Source organism: Trichosurus vulpecula, chromosome 1, assembly GCF_011100635.1.
Source record: "Trichosurus vulpecula isolate mTriVul1 chromosome 1, mTriVul1.pri, whole genome shotgun sequence".
Taxonomy (NCBI): Eukaryota; Metazoa; Chordata; class Mammalia; order Diprotodontia; family Phalangeridae; genus Trichosurus; species Trichosurus vulpecula.
The window spans coordinates 476,012,034-476,037,729 of NC_050573.1; the positions used below are offsets into that span (position 1 = coordinate 476,012,034).

A 25,696-nucleotide genomic window follows, 5' to 3' on the forward strand; every position below is an offset into this window, starting at 1 on the left:
ATTTTTGCCATTAAACTTTTAAGTATGACAGCAAGTCTTTTGACAATATATAGCCACAACTTTATACATAGTATTTTTATGTTATATGTGTAAAGACCTCACAATAAGGCAAACAGCCCAGGTCTTTTTTTTTTAAAGATGATTTGTCCTTTGACCCATCAATTCTTTAGGATTTAGTCTCCAATCACATTTTTTTCAGTATTACTTTATTATTATTTGTGTTGCACTTTAGTCATTAGATATTTTCAAATATATCTTCTTCTCTGAATTTGTGAGATTTAAATGCACCTAGCTAAAATTTAATGTCATTTGCCTTATTTCATATTATTCGCCTCTACACACTACGTGCTGCAGTCAAACTGTACTACTTGTATTGTGCTAAAACTAGTATATGTGATTTCCCACAAGAAAATTTGATATTTTGCTCCAACATTTAACATTTTCCTTTTTTGTCCTCTTTCCTAGTCTGACAGATGTGAGCTAGAACCTTACAGCTATTTTAATTTGTATTTCTCTAATCATTAGTGATTTATAAAGAATTTTTTTCATATGATTGATATCTTAGATATCTTCCTTTAAAAATTACCTATTCGTACTATTTGACTGTTCATTATGGAATGGTTTTCAAGTCTTATAAATTTGGATCAATTCCTTCTATTACTTATATCAGAGAAACCTGTTGCAAAGATTTGGTGAACAGACATGTAGGCAAGGGAGATATGGTATTGTTTGAAGGAGAGGTCCTGGAAACATTCCTTATGGGTAGAACTGACCATGTCACTCCCTTATTCAATAAATTCCAGTGGTTCCTTAAATCTTCTGGGATCAAATATAAACTTTATTTCCCAGTGACTGACACATGTTAAGTATTTAATGCTTGACTGACAGGCATTATTCTTCCTACCTCACATGATGATTGTGAGAAAAGCACTTTCTAAACCTTAAAGGTTTATATAATTGTGCTATTTGATAGATGCAGTTTAGAGGAATAGACAGACCATTTTAGGCTTGAGGAATAGCGTGGACACCCAAAAGACACACGGAAGAAAAAGAATAGGTGTATGTTGCTCTATTGCTCCTTTAAACATAGATTGTGCCCAAAGACTTTATCCGTTTTTGTATCTCCCAATACTACACTATTCAAAATAATTCCATTTGGAATGAAGTCTGTTACCTGTGCTGAGTGTATTATATCTCAATTTAACCTATTAATTTCCTCTAGGTCAAAAAAGGATGATACTGCCCCTACCTTGGTGCAAGCTCTCATTACCTCATGCTGGGACTATTGCAATAACCTGCTGGTAGTTCTGCTGTCATCCAGTCTCTCCCTATTCCAACCTATCCTCCATTCTGCCACCAAGGTGATTTTCCAAAACACAGGCTCTACCATATTCTAGCCCCTACTCAATAAACTCCAGTAGCTCCCTATTGCCTCCAAGACCAAATAAAAAATTGACTGTTTGGCATCCAAAGCCTTTCATAATCTAGCCCCCTCCTACCCTTTCCAGGTTCTGTAAACCTTATTCCCTTATTCCCCAATGCATATTTCTCAATCCAGTATTACTGGCCTCCTTGCTATTCAAAAACAAGACACTCCACCTATTCCTTGGTATTTGCACTGGCTCTTTTCCTTTTTCATCTCCACCTACCCGATTTCCTGGCTTTCTTTATTCCAACTAATATCTCATCTTCTATAATCTATAGAAGGCATTTGCCAACCCTTCTTAATTCTAGTTGTTGGTTGTGTCCGACTCTTCATTACTCCGTTTGAGGTCTTCCTGGCAAAAATACTAGAGTAGCTTACCATTTCCTTCTCCAGCTCATTTTACAGATGAGGAACTGAAGCAAACAGGGTTAAGGGACTTGCTCGGGGTCACACAGCTCTTAAGTGTCTCAGGCCCCATTTGAACTCAGGAAGAGTAGTCTTCCTGATCCCAAGCCCAGTCCTCTACCCACTTCACCACCTAGTTGCTCTTAATCCTGATGCCTTCTCTATTTCCTGTTTATTCTGTATATAGCTTGTTTGTACATTTGTTTGCCCTTTGTCTTTCCTGTTGGATTATGAGCTCCTTGAGGACAGGGATTGTCTTTTGCCCCTTCTTGTATATCCAGTGTTCATCAGAGTGCTTGGCACAAAGGTGCTTTATAAATGTTTATTGACTGACTTGTTGCGTACCATTTTAAATTAAGACCAGTAACGGGTAAATACAGTAAGAACGAAGGAGGATTCAAGGTTCTATTATGAAGACATTCAGAATCTTGAGCAGAGGGAGCCAAGAGAAGAGTCAAGAACACATGGAAAGCAAGTTCACGTTCAGAAAGTACGACTTTGCTCCAGGAGTCCTTGGAGCTAATGAAAACAGGTTAGTGTTTGTACAATGTCTCATATTTAGGTTTAATTAGCCTGGACTAAGTAGTGCGTATTTCAGGTGCGAGGTGTAAATGCGCCTCTAAATTGCTCTTATTTGCACTATGGTGGCTCCCAGTTTCAGAATCCCAGGGGGTAGTTTTTTTTTTTTTAATTTTAAACAATAACTTGAATTGGTCCGACGTATTTGCCTTTGTCCGGTTGATCCTGCCCTCGCGGATGTATTTGTAGCCTTATCATAACGGTATTTTCGATATCTGAGACGATTAAAATAAATCACCTCAAAATCCAACCTGTTAGGTGGGGCAGCGCCGCTGTGAATGCCAAACCCCATCGACTATAGGGGCACCCTGGGAGATGCCAAGAAAGAAGGGCCCTTAATTCCTCAATGGCGTGGTTGGTGACCTCCCTTAGTGCGGCCCCAGATAGCGCGTGAGTGGCTCTCACCGTCAATAAGCGACGCATCTGCCTGAACACACCTGCCCGTCGTCCCCTTCGAAGAAAAGGTTTGTTCAAGGGCCGAAGCACCGCCTACACAGTTTTTCTCGTTTCGTAGAGATCCCTTCCTTCAGGGGTACACGGCTTAACGAGATATCCTCCGCCACATCTCCGCCACACCGCCCCCTTTTAAACCACAACCTTTACAAGCCCTCCGGGCGCTAAACGCCATTTCGGATACACCCACGTTCCACCTACGTCACCCTGGCAACCGACGCCGCCACGGGTAGCGGAAGAAGCGAGGTTAATGTTCCGGAACTTCCTCTTCCGGGAGCACCGGGTGACTTCCGGTTGTCAGAATCTGGACGCAGAGGAGAAAGCGGCGGTGGTCGCGGCGGGGCGGCCTCCTCTGATGGTTGACGTGCCCTCTGGCACTTAGTGGCTCCTTACTTCCTCGTCGGGTTCCATGCATCCGCGGCGTCCAGACGGCTTCGATGGCTTGGGCTACAAGGGTGGGGGCGGCAGCCGAGAGGAACCCGGGGGCAACACCTTCTCTGCAAGGTCCTTCAGCTCCACCTCCGACCTGAGCCACTGGGTGACCACCCCGCCCGACATCCCTGGCAGCCGCAACCTGCACTGGGGAGAGAAGACCCCGTATTATGGCCCGGGAGCAGCCCCCACCCCGCTCGGGGGGACCGGCGAGGAGCCCTACCCCGGCAGCTGCAGCAGTGGGCCCGGGGCTAGTAGCGGTGAGGGCCGGGGAGTCGGGAGAACCGGGCAGTGACCGGCTCCGGGAACTGGATGTGGGCGGGTTGTGGGAGGGGATGGAGCGGGGACCTTCGGTTGTTCTGCTCCTTTAAAAAAAAAAAGTAGCTAGCTCCTCCCACGGGGTTGCTTTTCTGGATGTTTTTTATCCCTCTGTCCTCCGTGCCTCATCCCAGCTCCTTTCTTTAACTTACCACACTCCCTTCGTTTTCTTCTTTCCCCATCGAAGCCTCCAAGATGAGAAGCCCCATATGAAGTCTGAGGGTATATTAAAGTTCTAGGAAATCAGTTTGGTAACACTTAAAATGAAAATTGTTCTGAGTAAGGTGTCAAAATTTTATTTTACCCAACTATGCCCCACCACGTGACCTTGGGAATTCACTAAAACTTTAATTTTTAAAATGTCAGTAATATCTGCTCTTTCCCAGCCTTATGTATTGTGTACCCAATTATTTTCACTTTTAACTTTCATTAGTAATAACATGGGCATCAGATACATCTGTGAGTCTTCATTTTTTTTATTTAACAATTTTATTCAACAGTTTGTATTAATTGTGTGGAAGGCTTGGTCTTGAACTGTTTATTTTGGAGCCACCATTAATTTAAAATTGAAAGACATTTTTAAGTGCTCTCCTTCCTTCAGAGTAGTATTTTTTTTAATCTTCATTTTCATCTTGAACTTTTAGTTTTTATAGCTTTTCCATTCTCATTAGAAGAAACATCTTTAGGTGAACAGGAAACTGATATTTGGACTTGCCATGCAGTAAACAAAACCTTTAATGCTCATTTTGATCCTTTTTTAAATTTAATTTTACAATTTCAGCTTGAGTTGAAAAACTCATTTGCCTTTATTATGATAATGGTAAAGCAACACAACTAAGTGCCAAAATGTATGTATTTGAGGTTGTAAATAACATCCCTACACCAAAGCTGATTCCAGATTTGGAGTTATGGCTCCAAAGTTTTGTAATGTGGAAAGATTCTATTTTTATTTGAATGATTTGCTTTAACTATAGTCATGTAATTGTAGTTACAGTAACAACTATAAGTGAGAAAAGTTAGGGAGTTTCAGTGGCTTAAATATACGTCAGTAATATGAATCACAGCCAAAAAATTTAATTTGATATTAAGCTGCATTGAAGGGCATAGTGTCCTGAACAGGGTAGACCCATTTTTGCCCTACTTAGGCCATATCTACAGAACTGTGTTAAATTCTAAATACCATATTTTAGAAACTACATGAGCACATGTAGAAGAACTGGCTAGCAGTGCCATGGTAGGATCTCTTGAAGGAACTGGGAATATTCCTTGAAGGCTGCCTTCAATTATTGGGAAGATAATTGTGTGAAAGGGATTTGGTTGGTCCTAGAGGTCAAAAATAGGAGCAATTGGTGGCAACCAAGAAGAACAAGTTTTAGCTCACTGTAAAGGAAAACTTCTTACCAATGAAAGGTATCCAAAAGTAGAATGATCTGCCTTGAGGTAGTGGATTTCTCTTCAGGGAAGTCACATCTGTTTGTCTATTATGTTACAGAGGGAACTTCTATTCAAGTAAAGGTAAAGGATTTCCTTTTGTGGTCTTCTGAAGTTTATAGTGCTACTGTCTTATAGACACAATTTTTTCCCCATATACACATGCTCAACACGCAAGCATTTATAAAGGCCCATTATGTGCCTGACACTAAGACACTGTGCTTGATACATATATAAATATACCATGATTGTAAAATATTGAAATTGACAAGCCACAGATGAAAATTGCTTTCAACACATTATTGTCACTCCTTATGTTTAAAGTATTTATTTCTGGTACTAGAAAACATTTGTAGTGCAGTTGAAAGAGCCCTAGATTTGAAATTAAAAGGGCTTTGTTTCCAGTCTCAGTTGTGCCATCTACATATGTGAATTTGGGCAAGTAACTTAATCTTTATGGATCTCAGATTCCTCATATATAAAATGAAGTTGCTTAACTAGAGGAACTGAAATCTTTTCCATAGCTAAAGTGATAATCTTGTCCTCGTCAGTCACTGAGAAAATAACGAACCGTTTATATAGCTATTGTTAGAGCTCTTTTACTGTTCTTATTTTGAAGATACAAATCCTTTTTTATTCAATTTGAAATAATGTATATTAGCAGGATGAGGGTAGAAGCATGTCTGAACTAAGTCAGTTTCTTTCACTGAAAAAAGTGTATGAAGCTATTGTGGAAATGACAGGTGCCAGTAGGTAATGGTATAGTCTATACAACAAGCAATTGGATTCAATTTAGTTAATATTTTTTTCAGTACCTACCCTATATAGGTACTGTTAAGCACTGTTGGGCCTACAAAGTTGAATAAGATAACTGCTACAGCTCTTAGTTTGAAATCTAGTTTGGACCTTAAAGAAGCTCCTTGGATATGAAATTTCTTGCAAAAGAGAGAATAAAGTAGTAGTTTTTGATTTTTTGTTTCTTAAGCTTTATCGGATATTTCCCCACCCCCTTTTTTGCACTACATTCTTTCCTGGATACTAATTTTTGTGGCCAGAGTGGAGAAGACATTTCACACAAAATAAGAGAGAGGGGTGAAGAGACTCATAAAAGGATGAAAGAAAATTTGCATCTAGTCTTTTGTACTTTTTGAGGCTGATGTGAGTGCATGAATGAATAAAGCATTTATTAAACATTCCGCTAACCCAATAGTTTCTTCTCCACTCCCCTGGACACATACTAATATACTTTAGATTCTTTTAAAGGTGAAAAGAGCAAGGTCATTGCTTACTTAGAAGCTAGGAGATAGAGTAAAAGCATGGTCAAAGACAAATCTCCCTTCTCGTCTCTTTTATTAAAATATCCCCTGCAGTCCGAACTATTTGGTTCATTGTACCTGACCATAACATTTTTCTCTGCTAGGTATAGATATAAAGAAAGGTTCCTTCTGTTTCTGACATCTGTGTATGACTACTTCTAACTGGATGCTTTTCCATTGAGTTTATTATTCAAAAGGCACTAATGACACTTAAGCTTAGACCAGTAAATGAATTAAGCACTCAAAACAAATGGATTTTTTTTTGGGTGGATGGGAGGACAGGGAAGATAAGTAAGAAACTTCCTCCCTTGTATGGTTACTAGAAAAAATCTTATAAAATAGGGACTTTTATGTGATTTTCCCCCCCAGCATTAATGACTTAACATTTTAATGGTGCCGGCTGTAATTGTGTATCCATCTTTATTGTGTGCAGGAGAAAATGTATTCATGAGTAACCAGGAGTCATGGAATACTTCAGGGTCTCCAGTACAGATTCATCACTTATATAAACATTCTAAAATAGAAATTAGTCTTAAGTTGCTACAGTTTACCCAACTATAAATTATTTATCATAATCTTATTTCTTCTCTTTCAGAACAGTTGAATAGATTTGCTGGATTTGGTATTGGACTTGCAAGGTACTAGTTTTATGGATTATATGCTTTAAGTTAATTAGAAAATGAGTAATGTCTAAAATGAAGAATTGATTGAATAGGCAATAATTGTTTTGGGCAGTAAGAATCAAGATTCTGAGTTTGAGATCAGAGAAAGATAGGTTAGATTAAGGGTTCCTAACTTTTTGAGTCAGGGACCCCATTGGCAGTCTATTGAAAATTGTGTACCCCTTCTCAAAATTCTGTTTTTAAATGCATAAATTAAAATACATGGGATTACAAAGGAAACAATAAAGATATAATTTTTTTCTTGTCCAAGTTAATGAACCTCTTGAGATTTATCCTATGCTGAGAACCCCTGTGCTGATTCATTTCTGAAATTAAAATCAAAAGATAATTTCATGGTTTTGCCCCTGACATTGGAAAAAAAGATTAAGCACTGGAAAGTCTGGGTTTTATTTAAAATCAACCTGAGATTTATAAACATTATAGTCTATAGTGAGTAGAATGTATTTGTAGAATAGATTTAATGGAGTGTATGATTTTATTGTTTTGGAGATTTTAACTATGACATAGTCTTGTACTTACTAAAAATTTTTAATTGAACATCAGCTTGGCTGTATGCACAGGACATTTCTTTATATTTCCATCAAATTCAGTAAAGGACAAAATACTGAATTTTTGCTTCTTATTGTTATGATTTTATAATGCTTACTATACTTCAGGAACTTGTATGGGATTTTTTGATGTGAGAATTCCTTTCTCTGTTGTGATAACCCTCTGCAACTTAATATTGTTTCTTTGACCTCAAAACATATCACCCTGTGGCCATCATGTGTAAGCACCTCCCCAAACTTAACTGTGTTATTTATTGAACAACAGAGCACTCAGTTTCACCTTCATACCGTGATGAAGAATCAGAGGAGGACTTTTGGGGTATACATTCTGACTCCACTGTATAAACTAATAACGATTTAGAGAAATGAAAGTGGATGTTTAAGGCTTAAATAAAAAGGATTTACCATGCTTAGCACACATCCACCATTAGGGATTTGTTTTTCATAAATGAATAGTATATATTTTTTCAGTTACATAGCTACATTTCAATTGTGTGATTTTTGTTAGTAATAGTACATTACTTCTGAAGTATATTTTTATGTGCAGTCAAGATCTTTTTAATGGTAAATATATATTAACAATTTTAGAATTTTATAAGCCTATAATTCTTTAGAAAGATAGATTTTAGAGTATTTACACAATTGTTAAAAATTATTTTTGTAGTCTGTTTACAGAAAATGTTTTGGCCCATCCTTGCATTGTTCTCCGTCGCCAGTGTCAGGTAATTGCATAATTTCGGTTACTTTTTGAAAATTTTAATTAAATGCTGACTTAGTACAGGTAATGATGAAGGTGAGACTTCCAGGATTTATAATGAACTTTGGCTCATGGACTTTTTTGACTATCCATGATGTCTTCAGTTCATGTAGCTACCCCACTGAGGAGTATGAGGAGCATCATCTCTGAAGCCTTATATAAAAAAAGGATTAAGATAGAAAGGATCTTTTTAAGAGTAGGGCAAAATATTATATGCAAAGGTTGTGATCTTCGAATAGAAAAGGAAGGCTTGGCATTTTAGATCTCAGTCTGTTTTCTTTCTTTTTTTTTTTTCACAGCCATAGAGAAGCAAAGTTTATTACAGATTTGCCGTATTGGGTTGTCTTAAGAAATCTCACCCTTTGTGATGCTCATTTTCACAAGCAGGCCAGATTCCATCTGAGGTGGATGGAATCTGAGCACCTTTATGGAGGCAAGATGAAACTTATATACACAAAGATTGTAGGAGGGATCTAGGGTGGTCCTGGGGTGATGGGAGGAGGGGTTTAGGGAGAGTCTTGAGGAGGAGTGTAAGAAGGAGTTTGATGGGACTAGGATGAGGTCAGAGTCCAGGAACCAAGAGAATGGGATTAAGGGTAGGAAGAAGTTGAAGGCTACCTGGAGATAACAGACCATGTAGGGCAAGGCTAGTTTAAGGGTAACAGATTTGGGCATAGACACTTTGATAGGATCAAGGGTGGAAACTAGCCTGACAATGGAGGGCTAGACTAGGTTAAGAGTAACCTAGCCTAGAGATTTGGGCCTAACAATAATGAAAGGCTTACGGCCTCAGGCAGATACCTCATCTAGTGGAAAGATTCAAGAGGAGCTCAAGGGGGCTCCCACAGTCTAAACCTCATTATTCCCCCCTCAAACAAATGGGATCCAAATTCTTTTGGGGTTGAGGGAGAAGGTCTCAGCTTCTGAAATGTCTTCCTGCTGGCAAGGGGTGTAGAGCTGTCCCTGCCTCAATGGGTCCAATTCAAGGGGTACACAGTCTGAGCAGTCATCTGGAATTTTATGGCTTCGAGCCTGGAGGAGACATACCTGGCAAAGGAGTTAAACAAACAAGGACCAAACAAGCAGTATAGGAGTGTAGAGAATTGACAATTTCCCTGGCATAAAAGACAATTTCCCTGGGGGGAATTAAAGATGACCATTTCATACCTAGCTCTCCTAACCACTTGTCCTGTGTGCCACACCACTTTGGGGTTCAGGAGTGTGTAGCACACCCAAAGAATTAGGTCAGAGGTATCCAAGAACAAGGGTTGATATTTGGTGAGGCTGTGACTAGCCAGCCCCTGGTGGCCCTCTACCTTCAGGATGCTCTGAGCTCACTGGGCAGTCAGAACTTCTAAGGGCTGGTCAACTAAAAGTTTAGAAGCTTCCTCAATTAGAGTGGCTGTAGCAGTCATGGAGTCTAATTGTTTTGAAAAATGGGCAAATGGCCTAGGGTCAGGTCCTAAGGACTGGATTAGGACTCCCAAAGCCTATCTTCTCCTTTCATCAACATACTGAATGAAAGGTTTTTCTAGATTAAGCAAAGCTAATGCTGGAGTGGTGGGTCAATTTAGTTTTCAAAATCTCAAAAGCTTTAGCCTGGCTAGGGCCCTACCCTAGAGAGAGTGAGTCAGAGCCTTGAGTAGCAATTAATAGTTTCAGTCCCTCCCAGGCCTTGGGCTTAATTGGATATTGACTGCAGTGGGGGAACACTTTAGGATCTCTGAGGTGAACTACAGCTGGGGTGGCAGAAGTTGCCCACTCAAGAATTTCGTGATCCCAAACAGTTGGCTCAACCGTCTCCCACACTTTCAGGGGAACATGGGGAGTTCTGGTGAACAGCGGGAAAAGGGAGAAGGGAGGCATAACTAGAGAAAATTTGCCTCCCAATTTCACCATCAGGTCCCTTCTCAACAAGGGGTTAGGGCAAGAGGAGAACATAAGGAACGAGTGTTCAAACAACAGATCCTCAATTAAGTAGGGGAGGAGGCATGTCTGGAGACATCCCTTAATTTCCCCTTCGATGCCCATGACCCTATGGGTCGAGGGGCCGGTAGGGCCAGAGTAATTATTTAAAACAATAGAACATAACTTTGATAAAGTGGGTAACCTTACCTTCAGCCTTGATTGCAGGGCCCAGTGAGAGAGGTGGAGAAAGTCTCAATCTCTTTTCAATAGTGAATTTTTAAGTTCTTTCAGGGGAACTCATGCACATTAATGTCTCTTTCCTCTAATAAGGTACCCATCTATAGATTCTCTAGAATGATTTGAACTTAGAACATCAATATTTTAGGAACTTAGGTTGACTAGGTGTGTCTTCACATAACTATGTAACAAGCATATTCTACTATTGTAAAAGTATAGTTTAAATGAACTTTAATTACTTCCTGATTTTTAAAAATAAAATTATTGCTTTCCAAATATATTTCTATATTCCCTAAGATAGACATGTATTAATATCATTTAATATTTATTTGGTTTCTCTACGTGTGTAAGGGAAAATGAAATTTGTAATACACTGATAACAAAGACTTAAAAATCTTCCTAACAGGTTAATTATCATGCTCGTCATTATCACCTCACTCCATTTACAGTCATCAATATCATGTACAGCTTCAATAAAACCCAGGTGAGAATGTCAATCTACAGATTTGATTGATGTCTTTTTTAAAAGTGGTAGTTGTATTATGTGTACTCATTTACCTTAATTTTAAAAAGAACTATTCTTGTCCACTTAGATGGACAATGAAGAAAAGAGTTTTTAAAAATGGGAAAGTTTGAAATATATGTATTCGTATTTAATTGGCATATTCTTCATGACTCTAATTCAAACTACTTATCTGTAAGAATATAGCATAAGCTTCTTGAGGGCTATTTTGATTCTGGCATTGTATCCTCAGCACCTAGCAGAGTTCTAGGCACATAATAGATATTAATTCTTACTGAATTTCATACATTAAGAGTATGAAAAGAAATTAATTGAGTCAAGACTCTCTATTAAGATTTTCTCTGGGAAAGCATCAGTAACTATGACAATATAACTAAAATTTGTCCATGTTATGTAGATTTTAATGGGTATACTTTTTTTTTTTAACATTTTAGGGTCCAAGAGCCCTTTGGAAAGGAATGGGAAGCACATTTATTGTTCAGGGCATCACACTTGGAGCTGAAGGAATTGTCAGTGAATTCACACATTTGCCAAGGTATCCTTTTAAAATCTTTAGTGAAATGTAAGGGAAAAAAAATTTGTGTCCATTCTGAATCTGATATCTAGTATGAAATAGCCAAAAGAAAAATTTGCCTATAATATTATAGTCCAGTGAATGATAGAATTAATTGCATTATTTTGAATTGGGGAAGTAGCCATGGTGTAATGCATAGAGAGCCAGCCTCAAAGCCAGGAAGATCTAGTTCAAGTCCTGTGTCAGGTGTATACTGGCTGTGTGACGTTGGGCAAGTCACAACCTCTCAGTGCTCTACACAGTTCTTTAACGCTATAAGTATAAGGGAAAGTATGAACTTGAGATTGGTAAGGAGAATTTCCTTATTAAGGAGCTCCCTATGTTAATGAAATCACAGATCTAGTTCCTATTCCTATCCCTTACAAATGGAAAGGAAAAGGTTTTGGTCTATTCTTATTAAACCATAGATTCAAATTTTGCCTCCTAAAAATACACCTTTCAAAGTTTTACATGCTTTCTAATGCAGACTACAATGATAGAAGGAGTTTTCTCTCTCAAGATTTCTGTATGCCATTGAAATCACAGACAGGCCCAGTCCCAGTCTCCTCAGCTTGTGGTCCTAAAAATCTCTTAAATATAGTCATACAAAAAAGATTTGAAGTTTATACATTTAAATTTTAACTTAAAAAATTTTGGGCTAGCAAATATTTTCATCAGAATATACATACTTAAAAGTAAAAATTTCTGTTCTTGGCTCATTCATACCCTTCTTTTTTGTATATTGCTACATTGAAAGAAAATAAATTAATACTCATAGCTGAATACTCTCAGAAGTTTAGTCAGAAATATAAAAACTGTGAAAATATAATGTCATGTCAAAAAGAATATTTTTGACTGTAATGGGCTCAGCATATATACTGTGGGAAATATTCCCCAAATATAAAACATTTCCTTTGCCCTTAAGAGGCAACCACAAAAGAGAAATAATAAATATATGTTTCAGAGTAGTAGTATTGAATTTCAAAGGACAGAATACAAGAACAGAATTGGTAAGCTGATTGAATAGAGAACACATATCATTCTTACTAACCTTCCAATCTGAGTTTTTAGTCTCCAGGCTTAGTGTATTAGTTTTCATCCTTGTATGGGCTATGGTTTTATTTAACTAAAGGATGAAAGAAGCAGAAATTATTTTTCTCCTGAATTCTCCTAGTACTTTGTATTTCTCTTATGTACTTATCACAGTATGAAAATTAATTGCCTGAATCTCCTTCTGCTTATAGATGGGAAGCTCTTTGAGAGCTCAGACTATGTCTTATTCTTTCTTGTATTCCTTTCCTACCTAACATAGTGGATTGTACAGATTAGTAATGATTAAATATTTGCTGAATAAGTCAATAAAATTTTGTATGTATATACACGCAGATAGGGCAGGTAGTGGATAGAGTATTGGGTCTGGAGTCAGGAAGGCCTGAGTTCAAATTCAGCCTCAGACACTTAAAAGCTGTGTGACACTGGGCAAGTCACTTAACCCTGCTTGCCTCAGTTTCCTCATCTGTAAAATGAGCTGGAGAAGGAAATGGCAAACCACTCAAGTATCTTTGCTAAGAAGACTACCAAATGAGGTCATGAAGAATCATACTGGACTGAAACAACTGAATAACACACAGCTATGATTTCTGTAATTCATTTTGTGTCTTGCCCAAGAAAATTAATACTTAGTCTTCTATTTGGATAAATGTGGTAGTTAATTCCATTGAAGAAAAATATTTTGTAATATTAGATGAGGGACATCATTCAGTATTTATTTTCATATCTAAGTGCATTGTTGTTTTAATTCATTTGCTTGTGAATGCAAAGCTTTCTTGAATTTTTTATGTGGAAATACTGTGTGTGTGTGTGTGTGTGTGTGTGTGTGTGTGTGTGTGTGAGAGAGAGAGAGAGAGAGAGAGAGAGAGAGAGAGAGAGAGAGAGAAATAGCAACGTTGTGATAAGTTTAATGGTTTGATCAAATAGTATTCATTGGTTATGACTTCCTTATCTGCCCTCTCTTTTATCTCTCCCCACCTTTTCCTCTTAATCCCCTTCACTTCCTACTTTCCTGTTGGCTATGATAGATTTCTATACCCATTTGAGTGTGTATAGATATTCTTCCCATTTTGAACCAATTCAGATGAAAATGAGGTTCAAGCATTGCGCCATTGCACCCCCCACCCCTGTCCTCTTTTATGTGCAATAATTTTCCCCATTCTTCCTTTCCCTTCCTCCTTCTCCCAATGCATCCTTCTTTCTCACCCATCCATTTATTTTTAGATAATCCCAACATAAACTGCCCTATTTACTGTACTAATAATGATAAAATTCTTAAGCGTTACATGTATCATGTTCCCATATAGAAATGTATATAACATATACCGCATATGACATATAACATAAGGTATGTAACCTTATTGAGTCCCTTATGATTTTTTATCATGTTTTCCTTGTTATGCTTCTCTTGAGTCTTGTATTTGAAAGTCACATTTTCTCTTCAGCTCTGGTCTTTTCATCAAGAATGCTTTAAAGTCCTCTATTTCATTAAATGTCTATTCCCCCCCCACCCCCTCCGTGAAAGATTATACTTAGTTTTGCTGGGTAGGTTATTCTTGATTGTAATCCTAGCTCCTTTGCCTTCTGGAATATCATATTCCAAGTGCTCTGTTCCTTCAACATGGTTGGTTGTTGTCCTTCATTCTCGAAGAGGACCAAAATGACATCGCTGTGTTGCCGTCAAGGTACAGTATGTTCAACTAAGGCTGATTAGACCAATACAAGCTTGAAAGGCTGTACCATGGGTTGGGCGCAAATAGTCCATATGAACATTTAGACTGGAACATCTCTAGATTTGCACATCTCATGTTTCTTTTGAGCTACTGCAATTCTGCTTTGATCACAGAGCACACCTTCTTTGATGCTGGCATGCTATGCTAGACAGTCCTTTCCTAGTGTCTCCCATGTCATGCAATCAATTTCAAAGTTCTTCAGAGAGACCTTGAGACTATCCTTGTATTACTTCTTCTGACTGCCATGAGAGCAACTTCTTCGTCTGAGTTCTCCATAAAATAATCTTTTAGGCAAATGTACATTTGGCAGAAAGGACCTCAGGGTCTAGTACTTTGTTTTGCCAAATGATCTTTAGAATCTTCTAACAATTCAAATGGAAGTGTTTCATTATACTGTCTAGGTTCCACCATGAGGTCAGCACAGTGGCTCTGTAGACCATCAGTTTGCTAGGCAGTCTAATGACTCTTCTTTCCCACACTTTCCTTTGGAGCCTCCCAAACACTGAGCTACCTCTTACAATGCATATATCAACCTCATCGTCTATGTGGACAGCCCTGGAAAGTGTGCTGTCAAGGTAAATGAACTTATCCACAGTATTCAAAATTTCTCCATTTGCTTTAACTGATGATTCCATATATGAATGGTATGATGCTGGCTGGTGGAGGGCCTGTGCTTTCTTACTGTTAATTGTTAGGTTAAAATAGCATAAGCAGAAGAGAATCAATCCATACTTTGTTGCATCTTAGCTTCAGAGGTTGCATTGAGTACATAATCATCTGGGAACAAAAAAAATCATGCACCAACTCTCCCTCCACTTAAGTCTTGACTTGTAGCCTTTTCAAGTTAAATAATTTACCCTCAGTGTGGTAGCTGACCTTGATGTCCTTGTTGAAGGCATCTGACATCATTGCTGAAAATATGCACAGCCTTGCTTCAGTCCATTATGGGTGACTAGGAAAGCGCAGAAGCATCATGCATTATGAAAAACACATGCAAGCATGTTGTTATAAAATTGACAGATAATACTGATGAACTTCTCTGGGCAATCAAATTTAGATAAAAGTAAAAGACCTTTGCTGTTGCTCTTTCTGACTTCATTCCTCCCAAGAACTCCCTGCTATATCTGTAGTCTGTTCTTACTGTTGCATTAAAGTCATCCAGAATTATAATTATAAGCCTTGTCCTCTTTCAGCACATTTGATGATAAGGGTCTCCAGGTCATCATAAAATTTTACTTTGACCTCATCAGGATTCATCATGGTGGGAGCATATGCACTAATGATGGTGACATGGCACTTTCCTGCAAGTGGCAATCACATTGTCATGAGCTTGTCATTCACTCCTTTTGGGAGGCATACAAGTTTGTTGAATAGATTAGTTTTGATTGCAAAACCTGTGCCAGCTTCATGGTGCTTGCCTTCACTGCAGCCACTTCAGAAAAAACACGTATCCAGCTCTGACTTTGGCAGGCTAGCCTTCATTTCCCAGCCTTATTTCAATCACGGCTGCTATTTGGGTTTGATACCTGCTAAGTTCTCTTGCAACAAGAGCTGTTCATCTTTCAGGTCCACTGGATTTTATATTTTCCATAAGTGTGTGCACATTCCATGTACTGATGGTGAGTGGAATCAATTTTGCAGAAGTTTTTGTACATTTTTTTGTGTTTCAACCACAGGGTGGGATCCTCACATGCCACAATAAGCAGGTCAGGGTTGGGTAAAGCAGACAATTCTTAGAGCACCTTTTCTAGCCCCTTCCTCGTGCCAGGAGGTGAACAGTGAGATTTGTTCAAGAAGGCAGTCCAGATTCCCAGGGGACTGCCGAATCCCACTGCTGCTTCCAGCAAGTATATTGACCCTGTGCTTTGGGCCACTTGTGTGCAGGTTTGTGACTACAACTCCTAGTGTATCCACATCTGCTGCTTTGTCACTTGCCAATTGTTACAGGGATTTGCATTATGTAAAAATGGTAAGATAGTATGAGTGATATCTTTTGATTTGTGCATAAATTGGATTTAAGGGAGGTAGAGTTGTATAAAGTTGTTTGCCTGTCATCAGAGTCCAGTGGTAAGATAAACTCAAGATGACTGGTGGTGGCTCAGAATGCAGTGGATGCCTTGGCAACTTTGCTGTCTAACCAAGCTCTAAGCTCTCCACAGTGCCTGCTTCAGCCACCTTCATGGCTGTTGGAACAAATTGTTCTCATTTGCCCATTACACCAGGGGAAGTTTTTACGTACTTGGGGTAGACACTCCTCTAAATCATCAAAGGGTTTGAGACTCTTTGATTGCTGTCAACCTGATTCAGCCCATCTGCTGAAACAGTTTATTGGGGTTTGGCCACTGTGCATGCTATGGTTTCTTGGAGCCACAGGTGAGAATTGGGTGGATCAGGTAGACACCAGAGGTGAAAAGCAAAAATGCTCATCAGCACTTACACCAGAGGTACTAGTCTTTCCTGAACACACCATATACCCCAGCATGGTAGTTGCTAAATCTTATGTGATCCTGACTGTGGCTTCATGGTATCTGGATGGTTTCTTTATGGCTGCTTTCAGTATTTCATCCTTGATTTGGGAGCTCTGGAATTTAGATATACTGTTCCTGGAAATTTTCACCCTGGTATTTTTTTCAGTTGGTGATTGGTAGATTCTTTCAGTTTCTGTCTTGCCCTTAGGTTCAAAGATATCAGAATAGTTTTCCTTAATAATTTCTTGAAATGTTCTGGGCCCTTTTTTTGATCATAGCTTTCATGTAGTCTAGCAGTTCTTAAATTATCTCTCCTCAATGTATTTTCCAGATCAGCTGTTTTTTCCAATGATATAATTCACATGTTATTCTATTTTTTCATTCTTTTGACTTTGTTTTATTGTTTCTTGATGTCTCATGAAGTCGTTAGCTTCCATTTGCACAATTCTAATTTTTAAGGATTTATTTTCTTCTTCTTTTTTGGCTCTTCCAGGAATTCTTCTTGTCATGTGTCCAATTAATGATTTTTTTTCCTTTGAGGCTTTGCTTGTAGTTGTTTTGACATCATTGTTTTCCTCTGAGCTTGTGTCTTGATCCTCCCTGTCTCCGTAACAGTTTTTTATGGCCAGGTTCTTTTTTTGTTGCTTGCTCATTTTCCAGCCTATTTCTTGACTTTCAGCTTTATGTTAAAGTTGGGCTCTGTTTTTGGCATTGGGGGCAAAGGGCACTGACTCAAGCTTCAGTCTTTTTCACACTGCTGTTTTCAGAGCAAATTCTGAGAGGTTGGATGTTGGGAGAGGTGTAGGCGTTGCTCTTCCGGTGGATCCCCTGATCCCTTGGGACCAGAAGTAATCATATTCCCCAGAGTCCCTGTGTCTTTTTACAAGCAAAACTGCTCCTCAGGGCCCCTGTTCCTTGGGATAGCAAATGACTGCTCCTTAGGGCCCCTGCCCTCTCTCATGACCAGAAGTGCTCCTTTACCCCCCTGAATTGTGACGCAGAAGTGGGTAGAGGCAGTAGAGTTGCCAAACATTGTCTGATCTTGTGCCCATTGCTAGCATAGGGCGCTCCTGTAATCTCTTTCTGACCAATTGCCCAGTCATCTTACCATTTCTAGCTGGAGTGCTCCCAAAACTGTTGCTGCTGCTTTTTCTACCAACAAATCCCACCATGGTATTGCATACATTTGAGCTGCGTGCCAGTCTCAACCTCCAAGTTACAGATCTCTCCTTTCAATCTTGCTGTTCCAGAATTCCATTTGAGGCATTAATTTGAATTCATTTGGAGGGAAATGTCAGGAAAGCTTGGCTGCAGTGCTTCTGCTGATTTACCATCTTGGCTCTGACCCTAGAAGTTTTGCAAGAGTATCATTGGAAGAATGTATTTAGAAAGAAGATGAGAGGACCAAAGTCAGAGCCTATCATTGCAGCTACTTAACTAGGACTTAGATATTTTCTTGATCAGAATACTATGGAAGAATACAAACTTTGGTAAGGGATGGACTGGATAACTTATGAGGTCCTTTACAGATCTATTATTTTATATTGCTAACCATCAGCTGCTTATTAGTAATTTTATTCCATACTGTTAGACATGATGTTTCCTTCCCTGAAGGCTCTTAAATAGAATGTCATTATTTATCTCACACCTGAAGATGGCCTAAGCATCCTTTAGTTGTGGAATGAGGGCTTATTATCTTATAGGATTCTCTCTATCCCTCTGAGAACATTTTGCTATGTCTTTGCAAGGAACCCATATATTTGCTCTTCTTTTTTGTTTTCTTTAAGATATTTTATTTATCCCTCAAATACCCTTTTCTTAACTCTTTGGTTAAATTCCTGTGCCTCCCTTGCTGTTCTAATTATTAGCAAATTGCTTTTGCTAGATCAGTGGGCATGCTTTTCAAATCAATAAAATGGGGGGAAAAAGTCCAGAGCTGAGAAAATTTTCATCCTTTGGTGAGATTGATTTTCTTTTTTTTTTTTTTTCCCAAATGAAGCATTTAGGGTTAAGTGACTTGCCCAGGGCCATACACTTAGTAAGTGTTAAGTGTCTGAGGTCAGATTTGAACTTAGGTCCTCCTTACTTTAGGGCCAGTGCTCTATCCACTGTGCCACCTACCTGCCCCTGAGATTGATTTTCAATACGATTTTAAAAAGACTTAAAAATTAAACTTATACTTTAGATTTGAAATTAGCCATGATGAAACAAAGTTCTTTTGGGCAAACCCATGTTTCTTGGCTTCCTTCCTAGTGAGGGGGAATCTGACTACTTCCCAAGGCAGGATCTTTAACTGGAATGGCATCTTAGGTTCTCTTTGTAAGTAATCCTAACTATTCCCTACCTCTGAGCTTCAGTGAGCAGAGTAGTGACTGGAATAGCTGTGGGAAGAAGGAAAGGATGAGCCATTTCTAAATTTTGTATAATTTAGTTCTGTCCCAAATTATCATCATTATATTACCTTTGCCCTTTCATTACTTGACCTTGAAGGATTTGAAGGCTGTGTGGTACAGTAGAATGTTTGCATTCTAATTCTTCTACCAACTGATTATTTATGTGACCGTAGCTAAATTATTTTATTAATCTGGTCCTATCTTTCTTCATCTTTAAAATGATGGGATTTGATTAGATGACTTACTCCATTCTTACTCCAACATTCTGTGGTTCTATGCATAAATCATTCATGGAATTTCCCAGTTAAAATGGTTCTCTCTTGTGGAAAGCATTTTTCTCTGAAATTGAGAAATTCTCATTTTCTTAAACATTTCATTCCAAGCTAATCTTCCTATCAAACTTAAATACTTCAGTAAAAGGGGGTATTACTACTTTTTTTTTTTTTGAAATTTTTTATTTTTAGTTTACAACACTCAGTTCTCTATAATTTTGAGTTCCAGATTTTCTTCCCCCTCTTCCTCCCCAAGACGGCTTGGAATCCAATATGTCTTCTACGTATAACTTTGCATTGAACTTATTTACACAATAGTCAAGTTGTAAAGAAGAATTATGTCCAATGGAATGAATCGTGAGAAAGAAGAAACAGAACCAAAAAAAAAAAACCCCAAAAACAGAAACAAAAGAAAAAAAAACAAAGGAAAAAAAAACAGGGAGCATAAAGTGTGCTTCAATCTGCATTCAGACTCCATAGTTCTTTCTCTGGATGTAGATAGCATTCTCCATCGTGAGTCCTTTGGAGTTGTCTTTTTCCACCTTGTATTGCTGAGAAGAGGAAAGTCTATCAGGGTTAGTCACCACAGAATCCATATATCTGTGGTTCTGTATAATGTTCTCCTGGTTCTGCTCCACCCACTCAGCATTATATCGTGTAGGTTTTTCCAGGTTATTATTAAGTCCCTATCAACCCCATTTCTTACAGCACAATAGTATTCCATTAAGATTCATATACCACAGCTTGTTCAGCCATTCCCCAATTGAAGGGCATCCCTTTGATTTCCAATTCTTAGCTACCACAAAAACAGCTGCTATAAATATTTTTGTACATATGGGTCCTTTTCCCACTTGTGTGATCTCTTTGGGATACAACCCTAGAAGTGGTATTGCTGGGTCAAAGGGTATGAACATTTTTGTAGCCCTTTGGGCATAGTTCCAAATTACTCTCTAGAATGTCTGCATCAGTTCACAACTCCACCAGCAATGTAACAATGTTCCAATTTTGCTACATCCTCTCCAGCATTTATCATTTTCCTGTTTTGTGATTTTAGCCAATCTGACAGGAGAGATGTGGTACCTAAGATTGTTTTGATTTGTATTTCTCTAATCAGTAGTGATTTTGAGCATTTTTTCACATGCCTATAGATAGCTTTAATTTCTTCTTCTGAAAACTGCCTGTTCATATCCTTTTACCATTTCTCAATTGGGGAATGACTTGTATTCCTATAAATTTGGCTCAGTTCCCTGTATATTTTAGAAATAAGGCCTTTATCAGAGACACTGGTTATAAAGATTTTCTCCCAATTTTCTGCTTCCCTCCTAATCTTTGTTGCATTGCCTTTTTTTATACAAAAACATTTCAATTTAACATAATCAAAATTATCTATTTTGCATTTTTTAATGCTCTCTATCTCTTGTTGTGCTGTGAATTCTTTTCTTTTTCATAAATCTCATAGGTACACTATTCTTTGCTCTCCCAAATTGCCTATAGTATCAGCCTTTATTCCTAAATCATGAACCCATTTTGACTTTATTTTGGTATATGGTGTAAGATATTGGTCTGTGCCCTGTTTCTGCCCTACCATTTTCCAATTTTCCCAGCAATTTTTGTGAAATAGTGAATTCTTAGCCCAGAATCAGGATTCTTTGGGTTTATCAAAGAGTAGATTGCTATAGTCGTTGACTTCTGTGTCTTGTGTACCTATCCTATTCCACTGGTCCACAACTCTGTTTCTTAGCTAGTACCAGGTAGTTTTGATGACTGCTGCTTTATAGTACAGTTTAATATCTAGTATGGCTAGGCCACCTTCCCTAGCATTTCTTTTCATTAATACCCTAGATATTCTATACCTCTTGTTCTTCCAGATGAATTTTGTTATTATTTTATCCAGCTCTGTAAAATAATTTTTTAATAGTTCAATTGGTATGGCACTGAACAGATAAATTAATTTAGGTAAAATTGTCATTTTTATTATGTTAGCTCAACCTAACCATGAGCAACTGATATTTTTCCATTTATTTAGATCCGATTTTATTCGCATGAAAAGTGTTTCATAATTATGTTCATATAGGCCCTGGATTTGTCTTGGCAGATAGACTCCCAAATATTTGTCTATAGTAACTTTGAATGGAATTTATCTTTCTATCTCTTGCTATTGGGCTTTGTTAGTAATGTATAGGATGTTGAGGATTTATGTGGGTTTATTTTATATCCTGAAACTTTGCTAAAGTTGTTTATTATTTCAAGTAGTTTTTTACTTGATTCTCTAGGCTTCTCTAAGTAAATCATCATATCATCTGCAAAAAGTGATAATTTAGTTTCTTCTTTGCCTATTCTAATTCCTTCAATTTCTTTTTCTTCTCTTATTGCTACAGCTAACATTTCTAGTACCAAATTGAATGCTAGGGAGGATAATGGACATCCTTGTTTCACCCCTGATTTTATTGGGAATGCATCTAGCTTATCCCCATTACAAATATTGCTTGTTGATGGTTTTAGGTAGATGCTATTTATAATTTTAAGGAAGGCTCCATTTATTCCTGTGCTTTCTAGTGTTTTTACTAGGAATGGGTATTGTATTTTGTCAAAGGCTTTTTCTGCATCTATTGAGATGATCATATGGTTTCTGCTAGTTTTGTTGTTGATATGATCAATTATGTTGATAGTTTTCCTAATGTTGAACCAGCCTTGCATTCCTGGAATAAATCCTACCTGGTCATAGTGTATTATTCTCATAATAAGTTGTTGCATTCTTTTTGCTAATATTTTATTTAAAATTTTTGCATCAATATTTATTAGGGAAATTGGTGTGTAATTTTCTTTCTCTGTTTTGACTCTTCCTGGTTTGGGTATTCCTTCTTCACCTATTTTCCCAAATAGTCTATAAAGTATAGGAATTAATTGTTCTTTAAATGTTTGATAAAATTCACATGTAAAACCATCTGGCCCTGGAGATTTCTTCCTAGGGAATTCATTGATGGCTTGCTCAATTTCTTTTTCTGAGATGGGGCTATTTAGAAATTTTACTTCCTTTTCTGTTAACCTGGGCAATTTATGTTTTTGTAGATATTCATCCATATCCCTAAGGTTGTCAAATTTATGGGCATACAATTGGGCAAAATAATTCCTAATTATTGTTTTGATTTCCTCTTCATTAGAGGTGAATTCACCCTTTTCATTTTTGATACTGGTAATTTGATTTTCTTCTTTCTTTTTTTTTTAATCAAATTGACCAAAAGTTTATCAATTTTATTGTTTTTTTTTTCATAAAACCAGCTCTTTGTTTTAATTAGAAATACTGAAAATCAAAGGAGAAATTAAGGTATTACTTCTAATAATACAGATGACAACCCATTTATAGCTTCTCATCCTGAATAACTCTTTTCACATCCTATAAGTCTTCTATAGGCGATTCTGTCCATTAGGCTGCGGGACTTTGAGATGTCTTGATATTACACAAATATAAAAATAGCTTATAGGATGTCTGTTAGTTGTCCCTTGCTCTGACCTTTCAGCCCTTCTTTTTTTGTCCTACATCTTTCTGATGGTATCCTTTATGTCATTTTTCTAGGTACTCTGGTTATTCCCACCATGAATCTCTCCACTGTGCCTTGACTCTCAACTGTAATTCTTTGGAGACTTTGATATTTCTTGAGTTGTACTCAAATGGCATCACTGGAAAAAAATATTATTGGGAGACCAGCAAAGATAATTGGAGTATGAGGAAGCAATGTAGTTGAGCTCTGTCCCACAGCTATTCTAATATATATGTTAGGAGGAGCACCAGACCAAATAGTGATAAGAATATCTAAGGAGTAACCACAGTGGGTCATTTTCCTAGCCCAAGATCAATAATTAAATCCATAGGTAAATGAACAGGGCAGGGAACTATGGAACAGGGATGGATTTTCCTGTCCCTTTGAAATCAGAACTATGTTATTCTGACTATAGGGAAATATTATAGATTCTGCTGCCCTGGGCAGAAGAGGGGTAGGCCAGAAGCTCTGCTGCACTTATATCAGAATTAGATCAGTAATTCCAATTCCCAGGCATAGACCCATAATACATAGAAAGTTTTATGGCTGTGACCTTAAAGTGGGATATCAAATCCCGGAAGAGATATAGTCACTGTTACCTTATGACTGCAAGTAATACTACTCCTCAGGACCTCTACTCCCTTGTGACTGAAATCAGTCAGGGCCCCTGCTTCTTTGTGACCAGTAGCTGTACTGTTCCTCAGGGCTCCTGTTCACTTGTGACCGTAAACGTTCTCCACCCTAGAACTGTGACCCAGAAGTAAGTATAGGCAATTGCGTTGCCAAACAGTGCCCTGTCTTACACCCAGTGCTAGCACAGGGGTCCCCTGTAGTCTCTTTCTCACCAGTTACCCAATCCTCCCACCAGTTTGAGAGTTCCTGAAGCTGCTGCTGCTGCTTCCAAGGCTCATAGCTACTGTTGCTGTCACATGGGCTCTGGGCTAGCCTCCACCATACTGTTACCTCCTAAGTTGTCTTGGGCTAGAAAAATGTCTCACTCCAACCTTCGTTAGTTCTGCTGCTCCAAAATTTGATTTGATGTGTTACTTTAAACTTATAGAGGGGGACAGCTAGGTGGTGCAGTGAGTAGAGCACCGGCCCTGGAGTCAGGAGGAACTGAGTTCAAATCCAACCTCAGACACTTGACACACTAGCTGTGTGACCTTGGGCAAGTCACTTAACCCCAATTGCCCTGCCTTCCCTGCTCCAAAAAAGAAAAAGAAAAAAAAGAAGAGAACTTATAGAGGAAGCTAGGCCGCTTCCTCTTCTCTGCCATCTTGGCTCCACCTCTTTCTTAAGTTATTGGGCAAAGAGGAAAGACATTTTTTGGCTGGATTTAGGAGTGGGAACAAAAAGACAGAGACAGTTTACACAGGATACATTCCAATTGTCTGGCAAGGGCCAAGAGAATGGCTTTGAGTTATTCTGTCAAGTGAGGGATCAAAACAACTTACAGAGGTGCTTATGCCCCGTTTCCATCTTCTTCTGGAATTTTACATATGAAATGCTCACTCACATTCCATATTTGTATGTTATTATATGCATGTAATATATGCACGTGTTTATGCATGTTTATATTCAATAGCAAGTCCATTTACATTCTTAGAGTTAGAAAGGGATAGCACTTGCAATTACAAAATTCTAAGAGGCAAAATTATATCCTTATATATAAAATAAGGAGTCGTAGAAACCACAGAGACCAGGCAATATGGAAAACATTGCAGAGGCTTTAAGTTTCATTAGCCCTGCCTCACTTCTCTCCTTTTTGATTTTCCTTTCCATTTGATTTCTGCTCCCTTTTCTTTCTCTTTAAATTCATTTCAAACAGTTGTCAGGTGCTTGAGAGAAAGAATGTTGATGGAGGGTCAGCTTTGGAATCAGGGAAACATGGGTTTAAATACTGGCTCTGACATAGACTAGCTTTCTGACCAAGGACAAACTATTTGTCTCTTAACGTTGTCAATTGGCCTCATTGGAGGGAATTTCTAGCCTGAAAGTTCACCATCCCAATGAAATCATAGGTCTGGACCTTTCTCCCCTTCCTCTCCCCCCACAAAGTTCCTCCTATATACAAGGTACTGTGCTATTTGTGTACAAATATATGAACATAAAAGATTTTTTAAATGACAGCCCCTACCTTCAGAGAGATTATAGTCTAACGAATAAGAGATGGTAGTAGATGGGGAATGATACATAAGTGCAAATAAATATAATACCAAATAAAATGTAATTGATGCCCAGGAAAGGTCTAGACAAAACATTATAAGAAATTTGAGAGGGATAATCAGGTAAGGTTTTGTGGCCCAGGTGGCAACTAAGCTGGGTTTTGACAAGATTGGGGGAACAACTAATAACCCCTTTGGCTAGAACATAGATTGTGAAGGTAGGACAGTAGAGTAAGGCTAGAGAGGTAAGTTACAGACAGATTACAGAAGGCCTTAAATAGCAAATAAGTTTGTATTTTATCCTATGGAAAATAGGAACACTGAAGGCTTTTGAGTAGGGAAGTGATATGGGCACAAGATATAAAGATGACTCTTGAATTTTGTGCCTCATCGGCAGGAAGATAGTGGTGTCATTGACAGAAATAGTGGAGTTAGGAGGAGTGGTAGGTGTTCAAAAGGAAGAAGAGGTCCATTTCATATATGCTGAAGGAAAAGACCTGAGGTTTT

The 25,696-nt window shown here is 38.2% G+C and overlaps 1 protein-coding gene across 1 annotated transcript in view; it reads left to right on the forward strand.

The window, feature by feature from the left end:
- Nucleotides 1-3,144: 3,144 nt before the first annotated feature.
- SLC25A46 (solute carrier family 25 member 46) overlaps nt 3,145-25,696 on the forward strand; it is a 34,816-nt gene continuing 12,264 nt past the window's right edge. Inside the window, exons 1-5 of the mRNA XM_036769580.1 lie at nt 3,145-3,555; nt 6,956-6,998; nt 8,256-8,313; nt 10,900-10,977; nt 11,451-11,551. Coding sequence (XP_036625475.1) covers nt 3,273-3,555; nt 6,956-6,998; nt 8,256-8,313; nt 10,900-10,977; nt 11,451-11,551 — 563 coding nt within the window. The 5' untranslated portion in view covers nt 3,145-3,272. The remainder of the gene's footprint in view (nt 3,556-6,955; nt 6,999-8,255; nt 8,314-10,899; nt 10,978-11,450; nt 11,552-25,696) is intronic.